The sequence below is a fragment of the Serinus canaria genome, chromosome 5 (genome assembly GCF_022539315.1).
Source record: "Serinus canaria isolate serCan28SL12 chromosome 5, serCan2020, whole genome shotgun sequence".
In the NCBI taxonomy this organism is placed as follows: Eukaryota; Metazoa; Chordata; class Aves; order Passeriformes; family Fringillidae; genus Serinus; species Serinus canaria.
The window spans coordinates 25,379,757-25,392,281 of record NC_066319.1 but is presented as its reverse complement, the minus strand read 5'-3'; the positions used below and the strand labels follow the sequence as shown (position 1 = coordinate 25,392,281).

At 50.1% G+C, this 12,525-nt stretch overlaps 1 protein-coding gene across 2 annotated transcripts in view; it reads right to left on the bottom strand.

The window, feature by feature from the left end:
• TYRO3 (TYRO3 protein tyrosine kinase) overlaps positions 1 to 9,988 on the bottom strand; it is a 41,551-nt gene extending 31,563 nt beyond the window's left edge. Inside the window, exons 1-3 of one of the 2 annotated variants that reach the window (XM_030240665.2) lie at positions 9,447 to 9,988; positions 5,937 to 6,120; positions 3,769 to 3,869 (exon numbers count right to left, since the gene is read on the bottom strand). In XM_030240665.2, the coding sequence (XP_030096525.1) occupies positions 3,769 to 3,869; positions 5,937 to 6,120; positions 9,447 to 9,534 (373 nt within the window). In that variant the 5' untranslated portion in view covers positions 9,535 to 9,988. Of the gene's footprint in view, positions 1 to 3,768; positions 3,870 to 5,936; positions 6,135 to 9,446 lie in introns of both variants that reach the window. The other variant, XM_030240666.2, reaches the window with a different exon arrangement.
• Between the last annotated feature and the right edge of the window lie 2,537 nt (positions 9,989 to 12,525).

Sequence of the window (12,525 nt, the reverse complement as noted above, 5' to 3'; positions counted from 1 at the left end):
TTAAGACTCCCCTGTGAAACAGCTTTTAGTGGTAGTCTTTCCTCAATTTTTCAGCTGGAGAGATTGGAGTTTAAAGAGGCAACAGTCAATAACTTTAGTGATGGCAGACACCACTTTAAAAGACAGCTAATCCAGCTGCAGATACTTCTTGCCATGCATTAAAAACTGAAGCTTGAGAAAGCGTTGAACTACCGGCTTTAACAAACCCATGAATGAGGAAAGGATCCCCGCGGTGAGAGACTGGGAGCATTTACAATGCTCTCTCTGGAGCTTAATTGAATGGAGATGCCTTCCAGCACACGCTGACACCACGACAACCGGGCTGCCTCGGAGTCAGGGCTAATTTGTTTCAGAGCTGAAGGCTATCCACGGACACAGCTCTCTCGGTAATTATCTGTTCCCCACCGTGGAAAGACTCTTGCTTGGTACAACAGGTATCAGGTTAGGCCCACAGGGAGCAGAACCCAGCTGCAATGCTACCTACCTTAGGTCATCTCTAAGTGGCAATAGCTGAGTGTAATTCCACACATCAAGAGACGTGGTTCCTCTTATGGGAAATGCCAAAGCTCCTGTGGTTTCAGTGCTCCAAACCAGTAGCACAAATTTCAACAGGCATCAGCAGCAGTGCTGACCATGCAGGACAGCCAGTATGTACTTCTGGTGATTGTTGGAAGAGCTGAAGGCCCAGAGAAATGTTCAGTTCCCTTCTATACAGAAATCTTTGTGTGTCAAACACTGCTGCTACCAACAGCACTTACCCCAACCAAACTCAGGCATTCTCAGCTGGAAAAAGCGTGTTCTGGAAGCTGCTGATCTGTTGCCTCACAGAAACAGAGGAACTGAAAACATTGTGTATTCACTGAAATTACACTGTCTGTCTCTGGCCAAAGATGACAGGCCCAAGCACCTCCACCAGCAGGCAATTAATACAGGTGCCTAAATAGGGATTTAGAAGCCTAACACTTGACATTTCCTGCAAGCTACAGCCAAAAGTGCTTTCCTCAGTTTTTCACTGTCTGTCCAGTCACAGTTTGTGTCTTTCAGGTAGCAGCTCCTTTGTGCCTTCCTTGCCTCTTCCCCTTAGAGTAGTAAGTAAATGAACAGATTAAAACAGGTCTAAACCCAAGTCTCTTGAGGAATGACAGTGCCTATCTGTGCAAAGGCTAAAGTTCAGGACAGGTATATCCACTGCCATGGCGTACTGCTTGTTTCTGCTGACATATTTTACTTCATTTTTTTATTGCATTCGTACATAAACAACAAAAATGAGTAAGCTTTTGAGATGCCAGCTGCGACACCTCTGCCTGCTTTGCCCTCCTTCTCCAAGGAAGATTAGAAGAGAAAATAATCACCATTTGTCTACCTGTGAGCAGGATCCCTGCCTCCTGTCCATTTGTCATGACACCCAAGGTAAACTTTCAGGAAGATCCTGCCCAGCTTGGCAGGTTTTCTCACTTTGGGAGCAGCTAAACAGAGCAGACAAGACCACAATTAAAAACTTTCATAGTTGAGGGAGTGCAGCTGACTCATCCAGCTGAGGAACTCACACTGCCCCCGTCCGTATGTTACCTGGGCAGCTCGCTGCCTGTGACACATTCAGCCTCCCAGTTCCTGGTACAAGAGGTGAGTGTCAGCACATCCCTATCACAGGTGCCCCATGGAGGCACTGAGTAGCCAGCAGTCAGGAAATCAGCAGAAAAACAAGGAAATGATCCCACCTATTCCCCTCTTCCAAGCCAGCATCCAGCTTTAAAGGCTGATTTTTATGTACAGCTCAGTTTTGAGACAGTGTTGGTTCAGGGGAATGCATCCATACGAGTGTGGCTTGGTCTCTGACTGCAGCCACAATGGGGGCTGGCAGCCCCAGGAACAGCCATAGTCAGAGGTGTAATTTGAGACAGAAAGTTCTGTAAGAAACACAATCCATTTTTTAACACTCCAAAGTGTGCCTCTGAGATCACCTCTCCAGCCATCAAACACTGTCATGTTCTCAGTAAGGCCACAGACTAGTTTCTAAACCAGGAAACAGGTTTGAAACAGTTTTGTTTTCGTAAATTCAAAGAAGTGTTTCATAAGATCAAACATTTTTATTACAAAGACAGCTCAAATACCATTGCTAGAAAATCTGGCAGATACAAACTACTTAGGCAGATATTACACAGCAGAGAAATCCAGTCAAACTCACTTTAAGTTAGATCACCAACAGTCCACATTTGTTTGTGTGCCACACTGAAGCATGTCAGCACCTAGTGAAGGCTGCAAATCACCAGGGTAAAGATCCTCTTTCAGTCAGAGGGCAGCTGTTATCGACAGAGCAGCCACTGCTACACGAAGCTGGCACGTCCAGGGAAGAAATCCACAGAGATAACAGCCAAGGTGGGTCTGATATGCCAGGTGCTTTCTTATGCTAAGAGCTGACACATTTTTTAAACTCCACCCCTTATCACTACTTGTTAATTTTTAATTATATCCACCAACTCCCTTTACACATGACTACGTGCCCAGTTCAAGTTTAACTACCTTCTGCTGTACTTGCTTTTCTCATAAAGGCAACTGGTTGCATTTTTTTCACTTCTGCTGTAAGCTTTGGCCTTCATTCTCAACATACTCCACCTTACCTAACTGCAGCTGGTTTTTTGTGACTTTGGTACTTTTTGCCTGTGCAGTCCAGAAGGGCAGCATGTTTATTTCAGACAGCTTAGCACGCTGAGCTACCCAATCACTCCTAATGCACCCACCATGCAAATGCAGCCATCTCTGGAGCAGACCATGGTAATTGGATAGAAATAAAAAATTCTGTACAAGAGAGTGTTTTAAGCTGTAAGCAACGTTCTCCAGTTGAAACTACACCTGAAAATTTAGGTGGACAAAAGCCTGGGATTTATGGAAGGCAGAACGTGTTACTCCTGTTTGGGAGAGCTGCTATGAATGTTCCCATGCTCTGAGTGAGCGAGATGTTAGCTGTAAAACATCCAGACCACACCACCTCCCACAACACCCTCCCTGCTCCCCCATCTAGGACTGTCAATTCAACTCTGCCCCAAAATGTTACCAAATACATCCAAAAAACTACTTCTTGCAAATGCATTGTTCCTGTCAACTTCTTCACCAAATATTAAGCCATCTTATGACTACTAGCTTCTAAGAGAGGATCTAACAGAATCATGGCTCAAGGGAAATGAAACTAGAGAAAGTAAGAAGCCACCAATCCACACTGCCTTGGGTGATGTTTAGCAGCCATGTAGAAGCCATTCCTATCAGATAGCCCCGGACAGAAAAGTGCCACATGGAGCAGCCACAGCTATGAAGTGCTGATGTACAGCACTTCTCACAAAACTCAAAACTGTACCTTGCCCACAAAGACCTGCTTGGCTGACACACAGAAGCAGACTGGGACCCTGCTTAGAGAAGTGGGTTGGACCAGATGAGCCCCATGGATCCCTCTCAACCTGAACTATTCACCATTCTCTGAATTATTTAGAGATGACCGCAACAATGGATTTAAAAGCTGGAAAGAAATGTGCCTGCACAAAAAGATCTTGTTTCCTAACATGCCAAAATAAAACCAGAAGGCAATGAACGGACAGCTCTGCTCTTTGAAGCAGTTCTCCTAGTTCTTACTCCCGCTCTAGCGATTTGCCTGCAGTCAGCAGCAATGGTTCAGAGCCAAGAAGCCTGTCACTGGAGCAATCTGCTCTCACCACTTCGACCTAGAGCATATGAGTGGGTCAGCCGTGAAAGGAAAGCAGCACTACTACTCCTCCTTACCTTCCACTATGAGCCACACTTGTTGTGATTCTTCCTTCTTCCCCCCGTTCTCAACCTGGCACCAGTACTTCCCAGAATCTGTCCGCTCGACGGATTTCAAGCTGAAAAAAGTCAAAAGCCATATCGATATTTTATGTGGATAAAGCATGTTTTTGCCCCAAAGGACCCTCCAGTGTTTGGCAAACCAGATGCATGGAAAACACCCACTGAGACACAGCCAGCTGTGGGGAGGAGATCAGCAGCCAGCCAGCACAAAGCACATGGCAAAACAGCAGAGATGGGAGGCTCCTCTCTAAAGTGGGTGGAGAAAGTCCTTGCAGAGCAGACAGTCTTCCTCCAAAACATCCTCGCAGAAAACCAGTCATCTGTGTCCTCTGAGGATAGGAAGGGGTCATCTCCATCCTGAATCATGACTCTAGCTAGCCTTCGAGTGTGACAGCTGGGCCTACAACATCTGAGCAAGCAGGGAACGCCGCACTGCAAACCTCCAGCGAGCTCGACTGCTTTGCCTCAGGCGACAGGACTGGCAACAGCCTCATACAGGAACAGAGGGGCCAGAAGAGGGTCCCCCTTGCCTCAACTGCGCTCAGCACTATCCCGATCCCAAGAGTGGCTCACGCTGCAAAACTCCTTGGGCCTCCCAGTTTGTGATTTCCAGGGGTTATGCTGGTGCATGGTGAGCAAGGGCGGAATTTGGTACCAAAGCAACGAGGTCTCAGCTACCAAAGGCAAGGGTGTGACCCGGAGAGCCCGTCAGTGCAGCAGCGCTGCCTGCTCCCCGCAGGCCGTGCAGCCGTGCGTCCGCTGCCATGCAGGGATCCCCCGCAGAGCTGATGCCCACCTTTCTAAGGCTAGCAGTCCTCCTTGGAGAAGGGGAAGGCTGTCTCAGGAAGGAAGACAGAAAGGGGAGAGTGTTTGCCGAAATGCGCAAAATGGACCCACTACAGCCCGATTTTCAGAGCTGGAACTTCAAATGGCATCAGCTGTCCTGCCCATGTTCTGAAATACAGTGATCACAGCAGAGAGTCACATGTGCATGGCAGAAATTATCTCTTTAGGAGAAGAAAGGAAAAAGGAGAGAGATTCAGATACATCCAGATTTAGCACCCTAACTTATCTCTGGTGCTGCAGAGAGAGTTCTCAGCTGAGTAAAACAAGAGGCAAGAAAGGAGATCAGAACGAGATTGTAAAGGACAGAGTTAACTAATGGAACTGGGAGGAAGTAAACAGTATAGTTTCAAGACAAACTGTTTCCACAACATAATGTTATGCAACAGTTTTACTGTGCACAGATGATTTTTCCTACCAAAATGTTTTTTACAGACAAGTTTTAATACAGAGACTTTTAGTTGGTGGAATTGGAGACCCTGTGCAGTGTCAATCCAAGAAACGTAATGGGAGATGAAGCCAGAACTCAGGGAAGAGTGATTCTCAGCCAGTCAACAGTTTTGAGCCCTCGTGGTGCTGGTATGTTTGTCTGTACAAGCTCTTTTAATGCATAAAAAAAAGACAGAGCAGAACCTTGGGTCTTGTTTTTCTCAGTACTTCCAGAACTAGCTGGCATCCCTTTCAGCCGAAATAAAAGTACAGAGATCTGCTTTGCACAAGAGTTTCATGCCTCTGAATGGGTCAGGACTGATATCACGTAGTGTAAATGTATTAGGAATAAATTAGGATTCATTGCAAAACGAATCAGGGATGGTTCAGAGGACAAACACTCCTCCCCAAAGAAAGGAAGGGGATGTAGTCCTGGGAATATAATTTCAATCAACAATCCTCACCCTTTAGGCAAACTGACAGCTCAAGAGAGGGAGTAAGAGAACAGGATGAGTACGAGAGAGAAAACCTATTTATACTGCTGCATGGCAGAACAAGATGAACAAACAAAGCAAGACCATCCTTTCACCCTGAAGTCACGTCTCAAGCATCACAAGCATTAGCAAAGCACCTGTGCCCACAGTAGTCAGAAAACCATTATGGTTCTAGTGGATAAAATCTCAGCACTCAGTGGCTTCAGTTCTGCTCTCAGTTATGCCCTTGCCACAAAGTGAACTGCAGACCTAAGGACTTTGCCCCACCGAGGGCACTGCAGTTGCAGAGATATAACTGACAGCAGAAAACTGTGCAATAATTTCCCTTATATTCTTCCTTCTCTGCAGCTGTTGTACCTGAGGAAGCCGATCCAGTGTTCTTCATCTACTGGAATGTACACCTGGTCTACGCTTTGCACCACTGCTCCGTCCTTGATCCACAACATCTCGGGATCTTCCATTCCCTCGAGGCTGCAATTTAGTTTCACGGGTTGACCCTGGGACACCTTTAATTTGATTGGAGGTCCTGTAAATTTCATACCTAAAAAAAAAATACTACTCCGCCCCACCCCCAGAAGAAGGGGGGTTGGAGTACAGCAAATTACTCTAGGTTGGTGGTCTGGAATTACATACCCTACCCAGCACACGCTGCAGAGGAGGGTGTTAGTCTCAGCACTGCTCTACTATGTCTGCTAAGCAAATGCAAGCATTGAAAGCACAGTTGACGGAGAAAAGTGGTGGTTCAGTGTGTACATGGGGATTTTTTCAACTCGTGTAACAGCAGGGTGATGTTCTGCAGAGAGTGCCCAAGCAGAGATGCACAGAAACGTCAGGAGCTTCGCCGTGTCAGCGATCCAGCAGTGCTAACTGCATCCATTCAACACGCTACCACACCTCTCTCTTTTCCCCAGGCCTGGATTGAAGCTATGGTGTTCCTGTGCTGTTAAGAAAACATCGTGCTTGCTCCATTGTATGCATTTGCAAAGAGCGTGGATATGAGAAAGAATCAATTATGTTTTGTTATTCAGCATACACTGTTCTCCTGCCTTACAGAGAGCTTCTCTACAATTTGCCTTACAGAGAGCTTCTCTACAATTTGCAAAACCCATGAAAGCAAAGCCTATTCCACCTCACTGAGGAGCAGAACTGTTCAGAGAACAGATATTTCTGTCGCGTGATGTAGGTGTGTGCTGAATGAGCCGCCTGGAGGACCCTGCAGTCCAGCCAAAGGACCACACTGTACCCAGAGCTACACCACTGCCACCCCAAAGCAGCAGGGCCAGAGCTGGTGAAGCTGCTCAGGTTTACATGGACACAGAAGTGATCAGAATTTGGCCCGGAGCACTGTTACATGTGTGGGTGGACAGGGAGTGTTTCCCTCAAGGAGAAGCGAAGGTATGGAATTTGTTACCATGAGAAGACACGGAAGCCAACTATCTAAGCACATTTAAGAAAGAGAGGCATATAAAGAAGGAACCAGAAGATCAAAGGAGACCGTGGGAAAGCAGGAAGGTAGAAAATAAATGTAAAGTTAGTTTTGTTAGGGAGAGTGGCTGTTTCCTATGCAGTGGCACAGGACTGACAGACCAGAACAGGTCTAGCCTAGTCCAGTATTATGCCCTGGCAGTGGACTCCACGTCCTTCAGAAAAAAATTACTCCATCACTCTTACCTGGCCATGTATCACAGTACATTACAACTCCACGCAGTTCACTGGCTGGTCAGCTTTTCACAGGGTGCCTTGCTACCCACACACAGAGCCAGCCAGAAAGTGCTGCTTAGTGAGCAGCCCTGTTGCTCTCAAATTCTGTTACAGCCTTACCAGCAATCCAACACAGATTTCAGATCTGCCACTTCCCTTCTTGCTAAAACACCACCCTCCCACAGCCATGAGGGCACCACCTCACAGAGCAGAGGAGCAGCAGAGGAACTCACAGCGTGATTGTAATAGCTGGGAGAAGGGGAGCCAGCACTGTGGGACCAGCCAGTGCTCTGCCACCAGCAGCCTGTACCCAGATGAGTACCAGTAGTCTGGGAGAAAACCCAGAACACAGGCAGAAGGTCTTTATTCCTTTCTTTAATGAGATTCCCCAGCTGGTTTCCTGACACTCAGTCTTTTGCCTTTCTATCTGCTGTTACTCATTTAACAAATTCACAGAGAGCACTGGAAAATGAGCAAGCTGATCATTTGAGTTTACTTGCTACAGATCATTTGCTGGGCTAAGGATTTGATCACCTTCAGTGAGGATGATCTAACCTCGCACTACTTAGCTCAACTGTGACAAAAACTACATGTCCCAGTGCATGCCAGAAAGCATCCCCCCTTTCACCACTCACAGCACTGGAATACAACATGAAAGCTTCATAGCAGCTCTCTCTGTGTTACAGAAAACTGATATAGCCAGGCTGCTACACACGCAGAAACTGACATTTCATTACAGGTGCCTTCATGAAAAATCAAACTACTCATCAGCATCCTTCAGACTGTCCTGCTGAAAGAGTTAGCCATAAATTAAACCAGAAAATATTGTTAGAGATCCTATATGGTTTTCAGTTAGCAGACGAATCAATGATGTAAGAAATTAACATATAGCACAAGTGTTCAGTCAGAGTTGTACATATTGTACAAGTATAATCCCTCCATCAATTTCAACCAAAATGAAGAATTACAGATCAGGTATTTTTAATAACTTCACTGGTCAATAAGGCAGTTTTGGCTGCAGCATCTCTTCCTGCAGGTATCAGGGAAGAATCACACAGGAGGCAAATAGGAATTTTAATTTCCACCTATTCCTCGTTTTACTCTCCCACTCACTATTTCTCATCTGACAACATTCTTGATTCAACTGTGCAAGAAGTAATTTCATCAAAATAGGTTCTGCCAAGCCTACCTGTAAGAGCTGCAGATTGTGAAATGTATAGATAGGAAATAGAACTGTTTTAAATGACTTAGCAAGCAATTGTCTGAATTGACAGCAAGCGAACACACTAGTTGTCAAAATACATGACACATCTGTTTGTTGGCTTTTTAAACTTGCTATCTCTGAATATTTTAATTCCTAGGAACAGAATATGTTTTTTGTGATGTTGGGAGTGGAGAGAGAGGAAGACGTCTGCTCATGCATGCAGGGTAAAGGTTTTTTGCTCCTCAGATTCCTTAGGACACTGATCTAGCGATCCAGCCTGTGCCACAGCCTCCCCGGCTCCGTGTCACTGCACGCACACCGCTCCACATACAGCGCGGAGCCCAAACTCCCACTGAAGTCGGGAGGAGGTTGGCCGGGGCGCCGAGACGCTCCAGCACGCCGTCTTTCCCTGCCGACCGGGAGGTGAAACTTCGGAAAATGAGCTCATGAGGGAAAAAAAACACCAAAAGCCACTCAGGAATGCGTTAGCGCCCGGCTTTCCTCGGCGACGACCCGCGCTAGGCACATACCAGTGCAATGCCTCCGCGAACACCGGGGAGGATTACTCGCTACTCTACTCGCAGGCAGGCGAGGCTCGCACAGCTCGGGCTCCCCGCCGGCACCGCCGGCTCCCGAGCGCCACGTCGCTGGCCCCACAAACGCGGCGGAGACGCCCGTGCCCGGCCGGGAGGGGCAAAATGCGCCGGCCCCGACCCCACCTGTGGCTGCCCGAGGCCCCGCGGCCGCCTCGCCGGGCGGACCAGGCGCCCCGGCGCCGCGCCCGGCCGCTCCTGCCCGGCGACCCTCAGCGGGCTGCCGACACTCGCAGAGGCGGCGGGGCGGGAGGTGTCCGCGAGGAGACTCGGCCCGGCGGCAGGAGCCGTGCCCCGCAGCCCCTCCCGCCGCACCCGGGGTCTCGGGGGGCAGTGCCCCGCCGCCACCGGGCTGTCAGCCCCGCTCACCTGCCACGGCAGCGACGTCCCGGAGTGCCGCAGCCCAGAGTCCCAGCACGAGGAGCCGCGGGATCGCCATGCTCCGCTTCAGCTCCATCTCTCCCGCACCACCATCCTCTCCCCTGTTCCCGGCGCCGCGGGGGGCTCCCACCGCCCGTGCAGGCGGCGGCGGCGGCAGCAGCTGGGGCAGCCCCGCGTCGCCGCCCGATCCCGGGCTCGTCCGGGAGGCTACGGGGACGCTCAAACTTCTGGCTCCGGCCGAGGCGAGCCCCGGGAGAACCTGCTGAGGGGCGACGGCGTGGGTCAGTGGGGTCGGGTCGGGTCGGGTCCGCTCCGGTCGCCGCCGCCGGGCGATCTCCCCCTGCCGGCTTGGCCGCCGCGGCGCCACTCTGCGGGTCGCTCTGTCCGTCCGTCCGTCCCTGGCCAGCCGCCGCCGCCTCCTTCAGGAAATGGCGCTCTCGGGCGGTCACCGCGCGCTGTGCTCCCCCTCTGACATCACATCATGAATATGCATGAGCCGGGCGCCCACCGCCCCCGAAGCGGCGAATCACCGCGCCCGCCGCCCCCGCTCCGCCGCCCCGGGACGGGACCGGGGCTCCGAGCCCCCGGGAGGGCGGGACGGGAAGGGACGGGACTGGGCGGGGTGGGGAGGGAGCGGCAGCGGCAGCGGCAGCGGCAGCGGTCGGGGAGGTGTGTGGAGGCGGCGCCCCCCGAGGGCTGCTCCGCCGAGCGGCCTGGTTTCCAGAGCGCCGGGAGCGGGTGACCCACATCCGCGGGAGCTGCCGGGGCACCGGTCATCCCCCTACCTACATGTGGCTCCTCTGGAGCCCCAGCGCATCATCCAGCCCTCCAGGGGAGGAGGACTTGGGGCCACCACCGGGACTCAGCCCCCAAAAGCCGAGGCTCTGCCGGGTTGAGCAGAGCCCCGCCTCATGCACACAGCACCCCCAGCCCCATCCCCCTCGGCCGGCCCTCTCCAGCTCCTTGCTTCGGCCGCACTCTCCTCACCGTTCGGCCCCTTGCTCCGCGGATGTCGGTCACCCCATCCCCGCAGCTGAGCTGTGGAGGAGCACCGGCAAGGTGAGGAGATCCACCCGTGCCCTTCAAGCAGGATCGGCTCGGCCTTGACCATTTTCCGCTAGCGGAAAAGTAGGGAGAGAGCTTAGGAATGAGATCTCTGCTGCCACAGGGTTAATAGAACGGCGTGGAAAAAGTCACTTACAAACAGTTTTTTAAAGAATCTGGCGCTGCCTTTTCGTAGAAGTTACGGTGAGAATCTGGGTTGAAAGGTGCCATAAGGAGCAATATCGTTACAACACGATCCAACTCTTAGCTCTGCCACAGCCATCAGCGTGCAGCACTTGCCCAGCAGCTCCTGCAACACTGTGAAAACCTAGCTAAAGGGAGGAGTGCAGGGAATCTGCATTATCCCCAGGAGGGGGAAGGAGAAACTGAGGCACAACTAGCTCATATCTTCACTCCCCCTCCCAAGTAATTTGCATTTCTGATAGGAATTCCTAGGGGACTGGAGCAATGCCAAGAAGGTTTCATTACTGGAATGGAAATGTCACTCCCTCCCCAGTGCCTCCTGCTGCAATGAGGTAGCTGGGAGGAGACACTGACAAAACCATCCATTCGAGTGCTTGTGGGAAGTCTAGTTGCACTTGGGGACAGGAAATCGCTGGGATCACTGCAGCTCTTGGGCCGAGAGGTTCTGTGCTGGTGCTTGCTAAAAGCTTCATGCACACTTGCTGTCGCTGCTGCCTCTCCCCCAGGTATCCATCCAGCTACATGGTGTGTTTCTGCACTTAGGACAATAGCACCCTCCAGAAGGTAGCTACTTTTGCAGATCTTAGTTGTCTCATGAGAAAAAAAATAATGGCCATTAGAATAACGACATGTTTCTATGGTGTTTTCCTTCTAAGGAATTCTTCCAGCCCTACAGTTACAGAGGCTTACACTACACTGGTCCCATGGGCTCAGGAAGTGCTCCAGTTGTTGCATGGCACAGGCCAGATTCAGGGCTGTTGTAAGAGAGCGAAGCTTTGCTGGAAGCAGTAGACCAAGGGGGATTTTCCCCATCAAGGGATCTGACTTCAGCTGTTCTGAGAAGGCCTTTGTGTTAACAGTGATAGGCAGGAAGAGCCATATGAAAATTGGACAGAAATTCTGCACACACTGCCAGTTGAAGTGCAAACTGCAGTGGGAAAACTTATAGAGGAGTGCAGTATCACCATGCAGAAAGCAAAGGAACTGGTGAATCTTAAATGTTCTTAGGAACTGGAGACAAATAAACTCTCTTGGCCTCTTGTGGCACTGATTCAGCACCATGGCTTTATTCTTCAGGCTATAACATCAGTGACAGTGCTCACTGTTCACACACTCAGGACACAGCTGTTGGCTCTCTGGATTACATTCTTTCCTTACTTCTGCTGCAATAGTGTTTTGCCACATCTCACCAGATATGCTGGGAAGTGTAGGTATAGTCCAGAAAATGCCTGAATACCTATTATTATTATACAATAATCCAGAGGTGAATGCCTAGTGCTGGGAGGCTTCTGAAGATGAAGAAAAAGAGAAGAAAGGACAAAAGGGAGGGAGGGAAAGTGAGAAGGCAGAAGGAAGAGAAGTATTTGCTGGACTTCCTCACCTTCTTTTACTGTTCAGCCTTTTCTAACTACTGAGACCCAACAGGACATCTGGAACAGGTTATCCCAGTCAGAAAGAAACCCCCCCCCCATTTCCACATGAGAAGCCATAGCCCTAAAAGTTCAACAAAAGCTGCTGGCACATACCACTGCTCCATTGTCAAAGTAGTCAGTCTGCAACTGGATAGAAAATCCTTGTGTTTTGTACAAGGTGTTTTCTATAGAGCTGCCTGGTTTGCACTGGGATTCAAGAACTTGTCCGCTGCATCCTCCAAGCTGGGATTTGAAAAGCAGCATTAACCTCTCCATTGCTAGGGGGCAGATCCCTGCATCGTGGCAATGGCAAGAACAAGGACAAAGTGGCATTCAAGGGTTGCAGGAGTACAGGAGTAGCTCTGCTCTACGGTGTAGTAGACCCAGGATGGCTATTCAGGTGCTTG